The sequence below is a fragment of the Haliotis rufescens genome, unplaced genomic scaffold (assembly GCF_023055435.1).
Source record: "Haliotis rufescens isolate VD_foot unplaced genomic scaffold, xgHalRufe1.0.p SCAF_7, whole genome shotgun sequence".
Classification (NCBI taxonomy): domain Eukaryota; kingdom Metazoa; phylum Mollusca; class Gastropoda; order Lepetellida; family Haliotidae; genus Haliotis; species Haliotis rufescens.
This window is the reverse complement of record NW_025964361.1, coordinates 30279381-30301116: the sequence shown is the minus strand read 5'-3', so window position 1 is coordinate 30301116 and position 21736 is coordinate 30279381. Positions and strand designations below refer to the sequence as shown.

The window sequence follows — 21736 nt, the reverse complement described above, 5'->3', positions numbered from 1 at the left end:
CTATAATTATTTCTGTTTATGATTTGGCCATTTGAATCAGAAATGTAAACTGAAAAATAGTTGTTGCCTGCAGGTGATTCTGGAAGTCAAACCAATGACTATCAAATGGTCGCATGGCCAACAGTGACCACTGACTTTTCTAAGGTAAAAACTGTCATCATGGTTATGCTTAGAGATGAGATCCAGCACTAGGATGTATCTCGCATACTTTTTGTACCATATGTCAACATCTTAAATACAGACATGATAGTGTGAGCACAGTCCCAGCATGGAGTATACTGACTATACCATGTCCTCCAAGTGCTGTCTACATTCTGGACAGGAGCGGTTGGGTAGCCTAGAGGTTCAAGCATTCGCTTGTCACGCCGAAGACCCGGGTTCGATTCCCGACATGGGTACAATGTGTGATGCCCATTTCTGGTATCCCCCGCCATGATATTGCTGAAATATTGCTAAAAGGAGCGTAAAATCAAACTCACTCACTACACTCTGGACACCTACATCATGGTCAGTGGGTAAGCAGAAGAGTGAGTGAGTGAGTTAAAATTTATCGTTGCACCTACATTATTTCAGCCATATAGTGACTGTTAGCAGAAGGATTAAATATCAGTAATTTAAGCTAAAGCAGAAGCAGAAAAAGCAAACTAGCGCTCAAGTACTTAGCTAAATGTTGAATTGAATGTTGAAGCATATGAAGAGAGATATTGCCAATTGGTATGTAGACACACAGGCACATAGGTCCTTATATAAGCTGGGTGAGATGATTAAATTGCACTACAATTGAATGAAACATATTATAGATTGGTTGAATCTTGTGAAACTAAATGTAACTTCCTCCACTCCAAGTATTAATGACGCACAAATATAGCACGAAGACAATCAAACACATAATAATGCCCTGGAATCCTAACACGGTAACCAGAATATAGCACGAAGACAATCAAACACATAATAATGCCCTGGAATCCTTACACGGTAACAAGGATATATCACAAAGACAATCAAACACATAATAATGCCCTGGAATCCTAACACAGTCACCAAAATATCGAATAAAGACAATCAAACACATAATAATGCCCTGGAATCCTAACACAGTAACAAGAATATATCACAAAGACAATCAATCACATAATAATGCCCTGGAATCCTAACACAGTCACCAGAATATCGCATAAAGACAATCAAACCTGGGAGAATTCAACCACAATTGTATTAGCACGATTAGCCTGTTAGTTGCCACACAAAGAATATTAAGTGTTAGATAGGCTCTACAAGTTGAAAGATGGAACATGGAACATTTATGGATAACAATTTAACAACTTTTAACTATTTTAAATTGTTGTTTGTAATATTTCAGGACTACTTATTGCCCCTTGATCACCTGATAAAGTACCCTGAACGTTGTTTCAAATAATATTGAAGTTGGTACCCATAAAAGTTCCTTGACTTCATGAATGAATATTGATTATGCAACATTATTCTACCCCTACTATAGCAGCCATGTTAAATAGGCATGTCTTGGTCAGGTAAAAGCAGTTTCGGACCAATGCAACCACAATGTCATCAAGGCATGATGACACACAAGCAGCCAGATCACGCATTGATGCCCATTAGAAAGCTATGGCAGCTCTTACAATAAGCTGAGGATCGGATCCAGGAGTAGCAGCAACTAACTCTTGCCCAGAATCCCCACAGGGTGCACACAAGAGGAAAAGGTGAGAGGTTGCCAAATACAAGGCTACTAACCACTTTTTTGAGAGTGCCAACAATGTAAGCGGGCCAACTACAGGAGAACAGAAAAGGTCGTCCGGTCTGGTTGAGAAAAAACTCCATCAAAGGATAGCCTATAGAACAGACAGGAAACAATACCCTTAACTACAGGAATGAACAGTTTTCACAGTAACTGAGCACTTTCAAACGAACTTCCTCAGTGCAAGGCTGTCATTATAAGTGCAAGAGGGTATTAAAGAACAATGGTTTTGCAGTTTGAATCTTCAAAACAGTTAATATTCTGTGACTGAAAACATAAAACAAACGGTGATTAGAAGGAGTTTTTCTTCACAGGTTCAGCTAATCAGGACATGGATTGGGAGTGTACTCCCCTGAGACACACCTTGGAAATAATTTGATAAAGCTATCTAGTTTCTTTATGGTAAGACAGCTCACTGGAAACATGTGTACACTAAATACTGAGAAATAAGCCACGAGTTACGTACAAAGAAATTGCAGAAATCCTGCATGAATTAATGCACAACAATAGAAAAGAATGATATCCAACATTAACGAAGTGAAACAAGGCCCTTGAGTAAAGGTTTCATGTTGAGGTGTTGGTACCTCAGTCAGGTTTTATCCCACACTGGTACAGAGTATCAAACCTTTTCTTTGGAACCTTTGTGTGGTATGGCTGGAATATTGATAAAGTGTGTAGAACCACACTCACTCACTCACTCACTCACTGACTTGTTTACTCTTCACCGTTCAGACTGAAAAGTAGCAAAACTTTTTCTCAAGATATACACTATCCAACAGACTTCAAAACATCAATACACCATACAACAGACTTCAAAACAACATTAATAAAACCACCCTACAAACTAAACAACAGCTGCACATAACACCAGAAACCCAGTGTCAATAAGTCATGGACACAATACATGATGATTACATCATGACTCTCTTCCCAAGGAGGGAAGAATGGGGCACTGATCCATCATGTTACTTTCCAACAACATATGTGATAAATCATTATTCATCAGTTTCCTTTCTGTGGCAAAGTAAGTTTGACAAGTTCATTGGATAGCCTACCATACCCTTACCTTTCCTAACAGCCAGTAGTGTTAACCCCTTGACCACAAACCTAAATACAGGACTCCTTGACCACAAACCTAAATACAGGACTCATTCCTGGCAAACATAAATACAAGACCCCTTGACCACAAATCTCCTGAATACAGGAACCCTTGACCACAAACCTCCTAAATACAGGACCCCTTGACCACAATCCTAAATACAGGACCCCTTGACCACAATCCTAAATACAGGACCCCTTGACCACAAACCTAAATACGGGACCCCTTGACCATAAACCTAAATACAAGACCCCTTGACCACAAACCTAAATACAGGACCCCTTGACCACAAACCTAAATACAGGACCCCTTGACCACAAACCTCCTCAATACAGGAACCCTTGACCACAAACCTCCTAAATACAGGACCCCTTTACCACAAACCTCCTAAATACAGGACCCCTTGACCACAAACCTAAATACAGGACCCCTTGACCACAAACCTAAATACAGGACCCCTTGACCACAAACCGAAATACAGGACCCCTTGACCACAAACCTGAATACAGGACCCCTTGACCACAAACCTCCTAAATACAAGAACCCTTGACCACAAAACTCCTAAATACAGGAACCCTTGACCACAAATCTCCTCAATACAGGAACCCTTGACCACAAACCTCCTAAATACAGTACCCCTTGACCACAAACCTGAACACAGTACCCCTTCACCACAAACCTAAATACAGGACTCATTCACCACAAACATAAATACAGGACCCCTTGACCACAAACCTCCTGAATACAGGACCCCTTGACCACAAACCTGAATACAGGACCGCTTGACCACAAACCTCCTGAATACAGGAACCCTTGACCACAAACCTGAATACAGGACCGCTTGACCATAAACCTCCTGAATACAGGACCCCTTGACCACAAACCTCCTGAATACAGGACCCCTTGACCACAAACCTGAATACAGGACCCCTTGACCACAAACCTCCTGAATACAGGAACCCTTGACCACAAACCTAAATACAGGACCCCTTGACCACAAACCTAAATACAGGACCCCTTGACCACAAACCGAAATACAGGACCCCTTGACCACAAACCTGAATACAGGACCCCTTGACCACAAACCTCCTAAATACAGGAACCCTTGACCACAAACCTCCTAAATACAGGAACCCTTGACCACAAATCTCCTCAATACAGGAACCCTTGACCACAAACCTCCTAAATACAGTACCCCTTGACCACAAACCTGAATACAGTACCCCTTCACCACAAACCTAAATACAAGTCTCATTCACCACAAACATAAATACAGGACCCCTTGACCACAAACCTCCTGAAAACAGGACCCCTTGACCACAAACCTGAATACAGGACCGCTTGACCACAAACCTCCTGAATACAGGAACCCTTGACCACAAACCTGAATACAGGACCGCTTGACCATAAACCTCCTGAATACAGGACCCCTTGACCACAAACCTGAATACAGGACCGCTTGACCACAAACCTCCTGAATACAGGACTCCTTGACCACAAACCTGAATACAGGACCGCTTGACCACAAACCTCCTGAATACAGGACCCTTGACTACAAACCTCCTGAATACAGGACCCCTTGACCACAAACCTAAATACAGGACCCCTTGACCACAAACCTAAATACAGGACCCCTTGACCACAAACCGAAATACAGGACCCCTTGACCACAAACCTGAATACAGGACCCCTTGACCACAAACCTCCTAAATACAGGAACCCTTGACCACAAACCTCCTAAATACAGGAACCCTTGACCACAAATCTCCTCAATACAGGAACCCTTGACCACAAACCTCCTAAATACAGTACCCCTTGACCACAAACCTGAATACAGTACCCCTTCACCACAAACCTAAATACAAGTCTCATTCACCACAAACATAAATACAGGACCCCTTGACCACAAACCTCCTGAAAACAGGACCCCTTGACCACAAACCTGAATACAGGACCGCTTGACTACAAACCTCCTGAATACAGGAACCCTTGACCACAAACCTGAATACAGGACCGCTTGACCACAAACCTCCTGAATACAGGACCCCTTGACCACAAACCTGAATACAGGACCGCTTGACCACAAACCTCCTGAATACAGGACCCCTTGACTACAAACCTCCTGAATACAGGAACCCTTGACCATAAACCTGAATACAGGACCGCTTGACCATAAACCTCCTGAATACAGGACCCCTTGAGCACAAACCTCCTGAATACAGGACCCCTTGACCACAAACCTCCTGAATACAGGACCCCTTGACCACAAACCTCCTGAATACAGGACCCCTTGACCACAAACCTCCTGAATACAGGACCCCTTGACCACAAACCTCCTGAATACAGGACCCCTTGACCACAAACCTGAATACAGGACCCCTTGACCACAAACCTCCTGAATACAGGACCCCTTGACCACAAACCTCCTGAATACAGGACCTCTTGACCACAAACCTCCTGAATACAGGACCCCTTGACCACAAACCTCCTGAATACAGGACCCCTTGACCACAAACCTCCTGAATACAGGACCCCTTCACCACAAACCTGAATACAGGACCCCTTCACCACAAACCTGAATACAGGACCCCTTCACCACAAACCTGAATACAGGAACCCTTCATCACAAATCTCCTGAATACAGGTCTTCTTGACCACAAACCTCCTGAATACAGGACCCTTGACCACAAACCTCCTGAATACAGGACCCCTTCACCACAAACCTGAATACAGGACCCCTTCACCACAAACCTGAATACAGGAACCCTTCATCACAAATCTCCTGAATACAGGTCTTCTTGACCACAAACCTCCTGAATACAGGACCCCTTGACCACAAACCTCCTGAATACAGGACCCCTTGACCACAAACCTGAATACAGGACCCCTTCACCACAAACCTGAATACAGGAACCCTTCATCACAAATCTCCTGAATACAGGTCTTCTTGACCACAAACCTCCTGAATACAGGACCCTTGACCACAAACCTGGATACAGGACCCCTTGACCACAAACCTGGATACAGGACCCCTTGACCACAAACCTCCTGAATACAGGACCGCTTGACCACAAACCTCCTGAATACAGGACCCCTTCACCACAAACCTCCTGAATACAGGACCCTTGACCACAAACCTGAATACAGGACCCCTTGACCACAAACCTGGATACAGGACCCCTTGACCACAAATCTCCTGAATACAGGTCTCCTTGACCACAAACCTCCTGAATACAGGACCCTTGACCACAAACCTGAATACAGGACCCCTTGACCACAAACCTGGATACAGGACCCCTTGACCACAAACCTCCTGAATACAGGAACCCTTGACCACAAACCTCCTGAATACAGGACCGCTTCACCACAAACCTCCCGAATACAGGACCCCTTCACCACAAACCTCCTGAATACAGGACTCCTTCACCACAAACCTGAATACAGGACCCCTTGACCACAAATCTCCTGAATACAGGTCTCCTTGACCACAAACCTCCTGAATACAGGACCCTTGACCACAAACCTGAATACAGGACCCCTTGACCACAAACCTCCTGAATACAGGACCCTTGACCACAAACCTGAATACAGGTCTCCTTGACCACAAACCTCCTGAATACAGGACCCTTGACCACAAACCTGAATACAGGACCCCTTGACCACAAACCTGGATACAGGACCCCTTGACCACAAACCTCCTGAATACAGGACCCCTTGACCACAAACCTAAATACAGGACCCCTTGACCACAAACCTAAATACAGGACCCCTTGACCAGAAACCGAAATACAGGACCCCTTGACCACAAACCTGAATACAGGACCCCTTGACCACAAACCTCCTAAATACAAGAACCCTTGACCACAAAACTCCTAAATACAGGAACCCTTGACCACAAATCTCCTCAATACAGGAACCCTTGACCACAAACCTCCTAAATACAGTACCCCTTGACCACAAACCTGAACACAGTACCCCTTCACCACAAACCTAAATACAGGACTCATTCACCACAAACATAAATACAGGACCCCTTGACCACAAACCTCCTGAATACAGGACCCCTTGACCACAAACCTGAATACAGGACCGCTTGACCACAAACCTCCTGAATACAGGAACCCTTGACCACAAACCTGAATACAGGACCGCTTGACCATAAACCTCCTGAATACAGGACCCCTTGACCACAAACCTCCTGAATACAGGACCCCTTGACCACAAACCTGAATACAGGACCCCTTGACCACAAACCTCCTGAATACAGGAACCCTTGACCACAAACCTAAATACAGGACCCCTTGACCACAAACCTAAATACAGGACCCCTTGACCACAAACCGAAATACAGGACCCCTTGACCACAAACCTGAATACAGGACCCCTTGACCACAAACCTCCTAAATACAGGAACCCTTGACCACAAACCTCCTAAATACAGGAACCCTTGACCACAAATCTCCTCAATACAGGAACCCTTGACCACAAACCTCCTAAATACAGTACCCCTTGACCACAAACCTGAATACAGTACCCCTTCACCACAAACCTAAATACAAGTCTCATTCACCACAAACATAAATACAGGACCCCTTGACCACAAACCTCCTGAAAACAGGACCCCTTGACCACAAACCTGAATACAGGACCGCTTGACCACAAACCTCCTGAATACAGGAACCCTTGACCACAAACCTGAATACAGGACCGCTTGACCATAAACCTCCTGAATACAGGACCCCTTGACCACAAACCTGAATACAGGACCGCTTGACCACAAACCTCCTGAATACAGGACTCCTTGACCACAAACCTGAATACAGGACCGCTTGACCACAAACCTCCTGAATACAGGACCCCTTGACTACAAACCTCCTGAATACAGGAACCCTTGACCACAAACCTAAATACAGGACCCCTTGACCACAAACCTAAATACAGGACCCCTTGACCACAAACCGAAATACAGGACCCCTTGACCACAAACCTGAATACAGGACCCCTTGACCACAAACCTCCTAAATACAGGAACCCTTGACCACAAACCTCCTAAATACAGGAACCCTTGACCACAAATCTCCTCAATACAGGAACCCTTGACCACAAACCTCCTAAATACAGTACCCCTTGACCACAAACCTGAATACAGTACCCCTTCACCACAAACCTAAATACAAGTCTCATTCACCACAAACATAAATACAGGACCCCTTGACCACAAACCTCCTGAAAACAGGACCCCTTGACCACAAACCTGAATACAGGACCGCTTGACTACAAACCTCCTGAATACAGGAACCCTTGACCACAAACCTGAATACAGGACCGCTTGACCACAAACCTCCTGAATACAGGACCCCTTGACCACAAACCTGAATACAGGACCGCTTGACCACAAACCTCCTGAATACAGGACCCCTTGACTACAAACCTCCTGAATACAGGAACCCTTGACCATAAACCTGAATACAGGACCGCTTGACCATAAACCTCCTGAATACAGGACCCCTTGAGCACAAACCTCCTGAATACAGGACCCCTTGAGCACAAACCTCCTGAATACAGGAACCCTTGACCACAAACCTCCTGAATACAGGACCCCTTGACCACAAACCTCCTGAATACAGGACCCCTTGACCACAAACCTCCTGAATACAGGACCCCTTGACCACAAACCTGAATACAGGACCCCTTGACCACAAACCTCCTGAATACAGGACCCCTTGACCACAAACCTCCTGAATACAGGACCTCTTGACCACAAACCTCCTGAATACAGGACCCCTTGACCACAAACCTCCTGAATACAGGACCCCTTGACCACAAACCTCCTGAATACAGGACCCCTTCACCACAAACCTGAATACAGGACCCCTTCACCACAAACCTGAATACAGGACCCCTTCACCACAAACCTGAATACAGGAACCCTTCATCACAAATCTCCTGAATACAGGTCTTCTTGACCACAAACCTCCTGAATACAGGACCCTTGACCACAAACCTCCTGAATACAGGACCCCTTCACCACAAACCTGAATACAGGACCCCTTCACCACAAACCTGAATACAGGAACCCTTCATCACAAATCTCCTGAATACAGGTCTTCTTGACCACAAACCTCCTGAATACAGGACCCCTTGACCACAAACCTCCTGAATACAGGACCCCTTGACCACAAACCTGAATACAGGACCCCTTCACCACAAACCTGAATACAGGAACCCTTCATCACAAATCTCCTGAATACAGGTCTTCTTGACCACAAACCTCCTGAATACAGGACCCTTGACCACAAACCTGGATACAGGACCCCTTGACCACAAACCTGGATACAGGACCCCTTGACCACAAACCTCCTGAATACAGGACCGCTTGACCACAAACCTCCTGAATACAGGACCCCTTCACCACAAACCTCCTGAATACAGGACCCTTGACCACAAACCTGAATACAGGACCCCTTGACCACAAACCTGGATACAGGACCCCTTGACCACAAATCTCCTGAATACAGGTCTCCTTGACCACAAACCTCCTGAATACAGGACCCTTGACCACAAACCTGAATACAGGACCCCTTGACCACAAACCTGGATACAGGACCCCTTGACCACAAACCTCCTGAATACAGGAACCCTTGACCACAAACCTCCTGAATACAGGACCGCTTCACCACAAACCTCCCGAATACAGGACCCCTTCACCACAAACCTCCTGAATACAGGACTCCTTCACCACAAACCTGAATACAGGACCCCTTGACCACAAATCTCCTGAATACAGGTCTCCTTGACCACAAACCTCCTGAATACAGGACCCTTGACCACAAACCTGAATACAGGACCCCTTGACCACAAACCTCCTGAATACAGGACCCTTGACCACAAACCTGAATACAGGTCTCCTTGACCACAAACCTCCTGAATACAGGACCCTTGACCACAAACCTGAATACAGGACCCCTTGACCACAAACCTGGATACAGGACCCCTTGACCACAAACCTCCTGAATACAGGACCCCTTGACCACAAACCTGAATACAGGTCTCCTTGACCACAAACCTGAATACAGGACCCCTTGACCACAAACCTGGATACAGGACCCCTTGACCACAAACCTCCTGAATACAGGACCGCTTGACCACAAACCTCCTGAATACAGGACTCCTTCACCACAAACCTGAATACAGGACCGCTTGACAACAAACCTAAATACAGGACCCCTTGACCACAAACCTCCTGAATACAGGACTCCTTCACCACAAACCTCCTGAATACAGGACCCCTTGACCACAAATCTCCTGAATACAGGACCCCTTGACCACAAACCTAAATACAGGACCCCTTGACCACAAACCTCCTGAATACAGGACTCCTTCACCACAAACCTGAATACAGGACCCCTTGACAACAAACCTAAATACAGGACCCCTTGACCACAAACCTCCTGAATACAGGACTCCTTCACCACAAACCTCCTGAATACAGGACCCCTTGACCACAAATCTCCTGAATACAGGACCCCTTGACCACAAACCTAAATACAGGACCCCTTGACCACAAACCTCCTGAATACAGGACCCCTTGACCACAAACTTGAATACAGGACCCCTTCACCACAAACCCCGAAGACATACCATTAGCAAATGCAACGCCTTAAAGAAACACATAACCTCTTGACCACATAACCCATGAACAAGGAGCAGTAGTAGACAACATCCCATGCAGATCATGCAACAAGCATCAGCACCCAGCCAAGCCTCAACCAGGCCCACCTTGATTCCTACAGCTCTCTGGTACCCGGGCCACTCACAAGAGAACAGCATTGGTCGTGTGGTCAGATTCAGGAACTTGCTCATCGTGGAATAACCTGAGGCATGAGGTAATGTCAGTGGATCCCAGTTGGGTTTAACTATAGTTTCTACTGCAGCAGTTATCACATGCGCCTGTCTGTACACCAACAAGAACAGAAACACGTTTTGTCCAAAGACAAAAGGAAAACAAGAGGAATGCATGCAAATATTCAAGACACACGAGGGAGACTATGTTCACCTCTTCTTGGTGTACCAAACTATTGTATTTAAAAGTGTTTTCACATTTCACATAGTGCATGTATTGATAGCTTAACCTAGAATGTCAAGACACCATGGTTTTTGTTTCTTTTTCTATTCTTCAATATAAACGCATGTACCATACATGACCATATGTGACCTATAGCTCTATGCTGTCAACCTGATGCTTCTGAATATCTGCTGCAAACATTCCTTCATCTTTGGACAACATATGTCTGTGTCCAGGTCAGACACATGTACAAGGTTACAGCACCTTTCACAACATCTCCATATGTGGCTGTTTTCTGAAAGAGATTGTCACTGTCATTATGAATCAAGCTCCTCACAGCGATATCCCCTTTGTAGAGCTCTCTATACTATCGCTGCCACCAGTCAAAGCTCCCCACTGTGATAAGTGGCAACAACCATGCTTGGAGTTGAACTCGCAACCGACTGATCATTATGTTTACAAACGAGTGATGATTGCCGTGACGCAGAATACCTAACACCTGCTAAATTATTTTCATTGTTTGTCAATTTGGGTTTCTGTTTCATTACAACTATAATGTAATTGGTATAGTAAGAATGTACATGATGTAAGGGTTCATTGATTATCCCTCGTCTGTAATCTCAAATCAATCTGTTTAAACAAACAAAAAGGTAAATTAATCTGGGAAATATGGTCAGTTGTAAATCTTTTCAAAATTAACCGTGATGACATTCCCAAAGTCATAAATGAAAGTATAAATGTTACAACATTTGGGGTTAGAGGGCAAATTTCGAGTCTTGCGACGGCTGTGCCCACACTGGTGGCAGCGATGTTACCGAGAGTGTAACGAAGGTGTCATGCGCTGGGAAGGAGCTTGATTAGCGATGTAGCATGGGAGGCAATTCCAACCTGGTTACTATAGAGCGGCCACTCGCAGGAGAAGAGCATGGGTCGGTTGGTCATGTTCAGGAACATACTCATCAACGGATACCCTGTGATGGCCAAACATAAGCATGATAAACATTGGGTTATTTCAAAGGCACCAATAAAATAAGCATTTGTTTCGGGGAAGCCACCTGACCTCACAGCTAGCTGGCTGAAAAAATGTGTGTGGCCAGCTTTAACTTTTGAATTTGTTTGACCAAACAAATATGCCCACTCCAAATCAGCATTTGTCTGTCAGTGGGCATTTAGGTACTGACCATTTAATGCCCCACAGTCATCTTCCTGAGTCAAGGGAGTTAACAGGCCATAAAAGTCCAATTTCCACCCTTGTCGAACTAGGCTGGAATTTTGTGGCTCCATCGTAGCGCTACCAGTAGCTATTATGAGTTATGTCCCTTCTACGTTCCTCCTATTGACCAATCAGATTCCACCTATCATATGACTTACATTTGCTTCTGACAAAATGACGATGTGATCAATAATCAAGATCTAGATTGTAATGAATAGGGTCTTACCTCGAGAAGTGCATAAAATTCCTTAAGCACCTTGATCAAAAACATAAATAGATTTGGAAAATATCTGTCAACACCCAGTTGACGATTTACATGTTTTGAAAATCCTGCAACCGAACAAAATCTCACAGCAGTTTACGAAAAAAGAATGTTCATTTCTTAATGTAATTTTGATGAGACTATGCATAGACTCATTAGTCCTGCCAAAACATAACTCTAAAATTCCAGTCTAGTTCGGCAAGGGTGGAAACTGGACTTTTGTAGCCAGTTAACTCCCTTGCCTTGGGAAGATGACTCTGGGCTTGGGATTTTTCTCTGAGACAAATTAGTCTGCAGTCAGCAATCAAAAACATACAATTCTTTTTTGTGAACGAAGGAGCCTTAAATAACTTACTGATCCACGAAACATTATTTGTCAGAAAACCCAGGATGTCCAGTGAAGACTTCCTTTTCAACATTGTGTAAAGCCTGATGACAAATTATTTATTTCCAGCATTTTGGGGAAAAGGGTTTCTTAAATAAATCCCAGAAACCCCTCATAATATAAACTAGTCATCCCCTTAATCCTGACCTACTTACCTTATTTCCTCATATTCATGTAACTGTTCACGTTCCCCAAAACAAGAGATTTATTAGATGGACCAAGGTTTGACGAGGGCCCTTTTAGTCCCGTTGACTTGACCACCAAGTCACAAAATGGTTTGATTGATCAGCAATATTCAAGCCAAAGGTAGCTCATCCTCAATGATCCATTGTACCATAAACTATGATATTTATCTTACAACTCTGTTTTTTTCCACCAAAATAATATTCTTATAAGAGCCCCCTATTTCTAATTTTGAGAGCGCCCTGAGAGCTTATTATGTCGAATACGACAATACTCATGAAAACATCATTTTCAGCAAAAAGTTGATTTAAAAGTCTCTTTTTTCATTAAATATACCTTTATGACCAAGGACATGCTTGTACAAGGCAGCAATTTTGAATATGGATGTATGCCATACTTGCAATGAGAAGACTCATTTTGATTGGTTGTTAATTTCTAGTGTGAGAAATTCTGCATTAAGTTAGTGCTAAGAGACCTGGAGAGTGTGATTTCACTTCCAAAACAAAGCTATGGCTGACAATGGGTCTAGGGTTCATATCTTAACAGAATAGAGATTAAAATACCCTGGATAATCGAGGACACAGCTGCAACCTCGTAAAGGAGTCCTGACAAGACAACCAGTGGTTGACAGAACACATCCATACTCCTTGAAGCATGCAGAAACAGGCAAGGGAGGATTGCGGGCATGTACGAAAAACAAACAGAGCTTCAGAAGGATCAAAATATGTCAGTTGGTATCTATGAATACAATGGGCCAGGTTTGAGAAAAAATACATGATACAGGGCCATGGGACCCATTTTGCAAACGCAGTGTTTCTGAGGGTTTTTTTACAATTTGTTTTTAGACTTAACAAGATAATTTTGATTAACTATGTTAGCCCATCAAATATCACATTTGACACTGAATGAGCTGACACACAATATAATGAATGTTCAAAATATCTATTAACTTGACCATATCACGGTCTTAAACCTTCTCCCATTATCATGATCATGTTGAACCTACCTATGTCCATATCTTTCGGATCAGAATTACATCCATCAAACTTGAGAAGATCTATTTCCCACTCCGCAAACGTGTTTGCATCTGTGCGAAGGAAGAATTCACTCCCAGGGTAGCCAGCACATGTTCTCTTGCCAAAGTCTTCATAAATGCCAAGCTTCAGTCCTCTGGCGTGCATCTAAACAGACAACAGTGACAATGTCTCGCATTACATTTGTTGGTGTTGTTCAACACCACCCTCGGCAATATCCAGCTATATGACAGCGGCATGTATATAACCGAGCCTGGACAAGAGCATGAGCAATGATACACGCAGTAGATGACCATCAATCTGACCATCTGATCTACTTGGTGGCCTCTTATGACCAGTACACTTTGCTGGGGACAGACGGACTCTGACCATGAACCTTGATCTTGAATCATCACATGACATAAGATGGAAACAGCCTTGGCTCTGCAGCTCACCTACATATTTCTGAGGTCTCCTTATTGATGTAGATGAAATAATTTGACACTGAAGTGTTGATTGCCACTGATATAGTGTAGAGTGTAGTGAGTGAGTATGGTTTTACGCCGCTTTAAGCAATATTCCAGCAATATCACGGCGGGGGACACCAGAAATCGGCTTCACACATTGTACCATTGTCGGGAATTGAACCCGGGTCTTCGGCATGACGAGCGAACGCTTTAACCACTAGGCTACCCAACCGCTCCTTTGTAAGTGTAGAGTAGTGATGACGGAACAAGTACATTGTTCGATTCATCGGGTATGGTTGCTGACTCTGAATCAGACCAGTTTGTAACTCATACTAAAATACTGACTAATAGATACTACATGCATACAATTTATGTTGTAATATATAATAATAGTCAGGACTCTTGACGTAGTTAGTTGTAACTGCCAGTATGTCATATCTGTGTTTGTTCCAGTAAACCACTGTATATGAGTCATTTGTATGAGTGTCAGCTTGATGTGGGTGGAAAGTCCAAAATTAAGATGTTCACTACTTTGAAAAAAGCCATGAGCCATTAGTTATAACTAGTAGCAACCACCCCTCACTTGGAAAAAACGTACCTTTAAATTGTTCTGCTATCTACTCTCACAAAAATTCAATTTGGTGTTTTGAGTGAGTGATTCCTGCTTTATGCCATTGTTTGCAATATTCCAGAAATGTCACAGCGGGTAGGCAAAAAATGGGCTTCAAACATTTTACCCATGTGGAGAATCAAACTGAGTGGTCAGTGTGATGAGCAATTCCTTTAACCACAAGGCTACCCTACTGCCCCTTCTACTGAGGTTCCCTACATGTGGTACTTACATACTGAGACAGGTTATGCATGCCGCTGGGGAACCGGTTGGGGTCGGGCTGGAGACGGCCAGCTGCATCACGGGTCTTGGCGGGCCAACAGTCATCAATGTTCACATACTCATACCCCAGGTCGCGGTAACCTTCAGCCACAATCACGTCAGCGATGGACTTGTACAGATGTTCACTGGGGACAGACAGGAGAGAAATAAACAAAAATGAGAACGTGTGTTGAAAAGTATTTATCAGTTATAAGCATGATAAGAGTGTTGAACACTAATGATCAAGCAAGTGAGCGTGGTGAGTGTAAGTCACTTTGAATAGTTTGATCTGGGAGGAAAGTCAGAATTAATGCAGTCTTAGATGTAAAATACCACTTTGGTGAAACTCACAAACCAGGTAAGGTGCTGACAAAACAAGAGTTTGCCACTAACGTGGCTATATCCCCCGTCCCTAACCTTTTTTAACCGAGGTGGAACTTGTCATGGAAATTGTAAAAAAAGAAGAGTTTGGAACCTAAGTCCATCTTGTTGCCATGGAAACATAAAAAATAAAAATTTCTAAAATTTCTAAATACCAAAAGGCACCAGTTCAGCATATATCTGACAGACCTGCAAAGTTTGATGAAAACATATTGAACGGTTTCTGAGTAATGCTCCGGAAACGAAACGTGACGGGCGGACGGACGGACGGACAGAGCCTGTTTCTATATCCCCCGTCAACTTTGGGTTGCTGAAGAACTATTCTAACTCAGATCTTCACAGGTCTCGAACCCACAATCACTCGTTTCCAGCACACCTTTGCTAATCAACATGATCGAGCACGAAGCATCTGGGACAGTATCCTAATCATTCTAATCAACAATAAATTAACATGAAAAGAACAAAGTGGTGGAGAGTTTCCAAATCCAATTTTATACAAAATCAACATTAATCCAACATTTACTGCAGACTTTGGTCTGATTATCGCCCTCTGAGCGGGCCTAGATAACTCCCTACAGGACTCCCTGCAATGCAACACTGACACCTAATACCTGAACTAAGGTAGCTGGTGAAACTGTGAACAACTACACCTTATTATGAGCTATGCATGCACAGGATATGACTGTTGTCTGACATGTTGAAACTGTCAAGACTGTTACTGTTGACCACACAGTTATTTACCATGTTGATTTCACCTATTACAAAACAACTGCATGAAGTTCCCTAAACAGCCAAAGTGGATTATTAAAAGCTATGGGGCATTACATAGCCATGATAATATCTGTCCAAGTGAATTAATTTGCTCAGGTCAAGACTTGGCAAGACCTATACATGAATTCCTGATGGATAGACAATTTAAAACAGATTATCATACATAATTATTACATATAAACTTTGCTGATTACAAATAACATCAGCTTAGTAACTGTTGGTCAATCAGATCAAGCAATGAGCACTGCAGACAGACATACACAAACAGACAATCTATCCACTCCACCCTGGAGGTGGTCCTGACAAGCAATGAGCACTGGGGACAGACATACACAAACAGACACTCTATCCACTCCACCCTGGAGGTGGTCCTGACAAGCATTGAACACTGGGGACAGACATACACAAACAGACAATCTATCCACTCCACCCTGGAGGTGGTACTGACAAGCATTGAACACTGGGGACAGACATACACAAACAGACGCTCTATCCACTCCACCCTGGAGGTGGTCCTGACAAGCATTGAACACTGCAGACAGACATACACAAACAGACACTCTATCCACACGACCCTGGAGGTGGTCCTGCACATGCACAGGATATGACTGTTGTCTGACATGTTGAAACTGTCAAGACTGTTACTGTTGACCACACAGTTATTTACCATGTTGATTTCACCTATCACAAAACAACTGCATGAAGTTCCCTAAACAGCCAAAGTGGATTATTAAAAGCTATGGGGCATTACATAGCCATGATAATATCTGTCCAAGTGAATTAATTTGCTCAGGTCAAGACTTGGCAAGACCTATACATGAATTCCTGATGGATAGACAATTTAAAACAGATTATCATACATAATTATTACATACAAACTTTGCTGATTACAAATAACATCAGCTTAGTAACTGTTGGTCAATCAGATCAAGCAATGAGCACTGCAGACAGACATACACAAACAGACACTCTATCCACTCCACCCTGGAGGTGGTCCTGACAAGCATTGAACACTGGGGACAGACATATACAAACAGACAATCTATCCACTCCACCCTGGAAGTGGTCCTGACAAGCATTGAACACTGGGACAGACATACACAAACAGACACTCTATCCACACCACCCTGGAGGTGGTCCTGACAAGCATTGAACACTGGTACAGACATACACAAACAAACAACTGGCATTACCTGACACAGTTCTCAGGGTCGTTCTTGCAATCCAAGTTGCACCGGAATCGCTCCCAGGACAAGAATCCCATGGGTGGTGTGCGGGCGAGGCCATTGTTAAGTCCATGCACGACCCCACACAGCAGTAGCAGACACAGGTACATTTCCATGGTCGATGTCAGCTGGAAAAGGGGAAACACCATGATTTTATTGGCTATTTGAGTGGATTTTATATCAATACTACCACTACTTCTACGACTACTACTACTACTACAGTGCTGTAGCCAGCAGGGGTGGGGCAGTTGCCCCCTTGTATTTTATATAGAAAACAGTTTTATTTGAATAATGAAAATAAAGGTTGTACAAATGTTTGCCCCCCCCACCCCTGTCAAAAAAAGTAAACTACAGCCTTGTACTACTACTACTACAACTATTACTTCTACTACTACTACTTTTATTTGTTTCATTGTAAGCACTGTTAACATGTTAAGAAGTACATGAAATAGTTAGATGATGCCTGAAGATCCAGGGTAGAATAGGTCTTCAGCAACCCATGCTTGCCGTAAAAGGCAACTGTGCTTGTCGTAAGAGGCGACTAACGGGGTGGGTGATCAGGCTCGCTGACTTGGTTGATGCATGTCATTGATCCCAATTGTGTGGATTGATGTTCATGATGTCAACCACGGGATTGTCTGGACCAGACTTGATTATTTACAGACCGCCGTCATAGAGCTGGAATATTGCTGAGTGCAGTGTTAAACTAAAAACAAACAACACAAAGGTTAGCTGATGCCATGGCCCCATGTCTGTCTATTGGAACTAAAATAAATCTCAAATCTTGTTTGAACACGTTAACCAAAATACTGATTTTTCTTACCAAGTTTAGAATCCTAGACATTTCTTGAACCATGTTAACATTGCTTAAAAATAACAAAACTATGAACAAATCAACGATGATTCAAAATGTGTAACATTCCATTTATCATGTTTATGATGTGTAACATTCCATCAACAATTTGCAACATTCAATGAACTATGTATACATAAGCCATGATAGAAACAATGAACCTCTTCCATATACAACACTGTATCAGCAAGGACAGGTTAGAAACAGGGTAATACTGATTGTGCAGATGTGATCAGGAGGATATAAACTTTTATTTCACAGTACAAATAGACTATTTTCTATGAATGAGTTTGATAAAGTCATTCTTCAAGAGTTTGAATATGGTTATTAACTCACTGTCTTTGACTTCTACCAAGATCAGCATTGGAAATTAACAATGTATGACGTGCAATAACCATCAACTTTCAAAATAGTTCGTTGTGATTAAGTTACTTACTGCATCCATGGTAACAGGCTTTTATCCTTGTCGGGTCATGGTCTTATTATTGGTATGAAAAGCAGTTACTTGAAACTTCTATTCCCAAACAATCTATTAAGCTTTTACTGAGGGCGTCATGGTTTGCTAAATCTTGAACCAACTACTTGCCTTACTGAAACTGTATTGCATCCAATTAGCCATTCATGATAAAACAATGCCTTGGAGAGCAGGAAATACATTTGGTAAAACATCATGTCTAGTGATGTTTTATATCAAATTTCATACTTTTATTGACCAAGTTTGTTATACCTGTTTATTCACCTGAATTCGCTGAAGGGATACAATGTGGTTTTTTTAAAGCGCATATTAATACTCGATAAATCTTTTTTAACACTATGAATCATAAACAACTTCTATTCTAATCTTTTTTTAAACTCTGAAACGTGCAGCGTAGATCGTGTTAGGTAGGGAGAGCATGTACTGTTTTGTTGGTCATCTACCACCTACGACTCGACCTGATCATCTATAACCCTCATCAACTATTTGGACCCCGAAAGTAGCGTTGTAGCGAGGGATCACTGTATCAAAATATTACAAACATTTACAGTGCAATACTGAGTTATGTTCCACAATGGTTGCCAGCCATGATGATGCACAGATTCTCTGTGATACAGTGCATGCAGATTACACCATTGATAGGCTGCTGCAATCTGTGGACTCAGTGTCTTCTTACAGTGAATACATCCGACTGTGAGCATATTGATAAGCTTCATAAACATAACTGCAAATGATTATTTATAATACTACACTGGCATAATGAATACCGAAATCATTACGACACGGAGATCCGGAGGGGGGTGCAGGTCCCCCCTTAATTCAGACACCTGACATGATAACTGTGCCCTCGGCCAAGTTACTCTAGATCTGTTACTTCGGTATTATGTGCATCCCCATTTTTCAAGATTCTGGATCTGCTTCAATGAACTGGTTAAGAATTCTAATCAAACCGTAACCGATTTTCCTAGTAAATGCACACAATGCCATTTAGAAAGTGGTCAAATGTAACAAATGTTATATTTGGGACAACACTTTCTCAGTAAAGTACAGATTCTAGAACATTTTGGGGGTTGATGCTCATCCGGGATTCGAACCCACACTGTCAGATTGAGGCACCTGACAGGCCAAGTTTCTACCTTTCACTACAAAAACTGGAAAACTCACTTCAACAGTTTCCACAATGATTACAAAGCTGAAGACGGTGAGCAAGCATCAGGACTAACTGAGAGGCAACACTTTACAACTAAGGTACCAGCTGTGCAAATCAGCTGACAAGGAAATCTATAATAAACACTGTGACAAAGCAGAACATGTAGGCTTCATCACAGCATGTGACCATCTGACCACAGGAATCCAAGAACACCTAATATACTTATACACTGTTAAAGGCTATCAGGGTTTTACCGGATGCAAAATAGCGCATGCAAATACTCATTAAAATTAAGAAAGGACGCAAATAATATCCACTGCAAATCTCATTGAATGCAAATATAAGTATGGATTTTAGTAGGATTAATTAAATTAAAGCATGTAAGTATGAATTATCTGATATTCTGTTATAAAAAATACAATCAATGTCAGCTTCTTCACTTAATACTCCAGTGCCGTAGCCAGCCGGGGGTGCAGGGGGGGGCAGTTGCACCCCCTGGATTTTTTTTATAGAAAACATATTTCCTTGTGAAAGTTAACTTGAATAAGAAATGAATAATCTCATTTGCCCCCCCTGTCAAAAAAAGTTAACTACGGCACTGCACTCAGTTTCGAATCAAACAAGGAAATTACCATGATTACCATCTAAACTGAATAAGTCGGGATAAGGCATCACACATACATGTTTGTGTATCTAATTTACTGTTGGTTGGTTGGTTAGTTTGTTGTTTCACGCCGCACTCAGCAATATTTCAGCTATATGACGGCAGTCTGTAAATAATCGAGTCTGGACCAGACAATCCAGTGAATAATGTCATGAACATCGATCCAGGCAATTGGGATCGATGACATGCATCAACCAAGTCAGCGAGCCTGACCACCCGATCCCGTTTGTCGCCTTTTATGACAAGCATAGTCACCTTTTATGGCAAGCATGGGTTGCTGAAGACCTATTCTACCCCGGAATCTTCACGGGTCGTACATTCGTCATCCATTTACTGCACAACTTGTACTGAGAGTCCCCAGGATTTGCAAATATAGAGGCGATATATGTCCATGGGGTATAGATGGGACAGGAGGAGTTTTGATTCTGAAGATTTCCCGGAAAGACTTCGGCTGTATCCCCCTTCCAACAGTTATATATATTACATATAGCTTGTTTCTTCCACCTATCTATCTATAATTGAGGGGTGTTATGGGCGGAAGTGTAACATCAAGGATAAAAAAAATATTGTTTTGAATGTATCATCATAAATTGAACAAAGATGCACACCTGATCATTCATACATAAGGGTCTGTCTATGCAGAGATCGGTATATGGTCTCTGGTTTATGTTATGCGCCAAAAGACATGCTTCGGCTGTGCTCAGCGAAGGGAAGCGAAGAGAATTATATGGAGGCTGGCATTCAATTCTAAATGTCAGCTCAGTGCACAAACTAGGCCTATATATATACCTGCTTTTGACATCTTGAGTGAGAAACAACTGACAATAGAACGTCATTATCTTTCATAGCCGAGAGCCGCGGTGGGGTGTAACTGTAAGAGTACTAAGACATTCATACCCCACATC

General features: G+C 43.0%; 1 protein-coding gene across 4 annotated transcripts in view; it reads right to left on the bottom strand.

Moving 5' to 3' along the window:
• LOC124148129 (alpha-N-acetylgalactosaminidase-like) overlaps positions 1–21736 on the bottom strand; it is a 30290-nt gene that overhangs the window by 8055 nt on the left and 499 nt on the right. For 2 of the 4 annotated variants that reach the window (XM_046519088.2, XM_046519089.2), the window contains exons 2-5: positions 17657–17817; positions 15283–15457; positions 13967–14141; positions 1750–1847 (exon numbers count right to left, since the gene is read on the bottom strand). In XM_046519088.2, the coding sequence (XP_046375044.2) occupies positions 1750–1847; positions 13967–14141; positions 15283–15457; positions 17657–17805 (597 nt within the window). In that variant the 5' untranslated portion in view covers positions 17806–17817. Of the gene's footprint in view, positions 1–1749; positions 1848–10631; positions 10727–11805; positions 11889–13966; positions 14142–15282; positions 15458–17656; positions 17818–21736 lie in introns of all 4 variants that reach the window. The other 2 variants (XM_046519092.2, XM_046519091.2) reach the window with 2 other exon arrangements.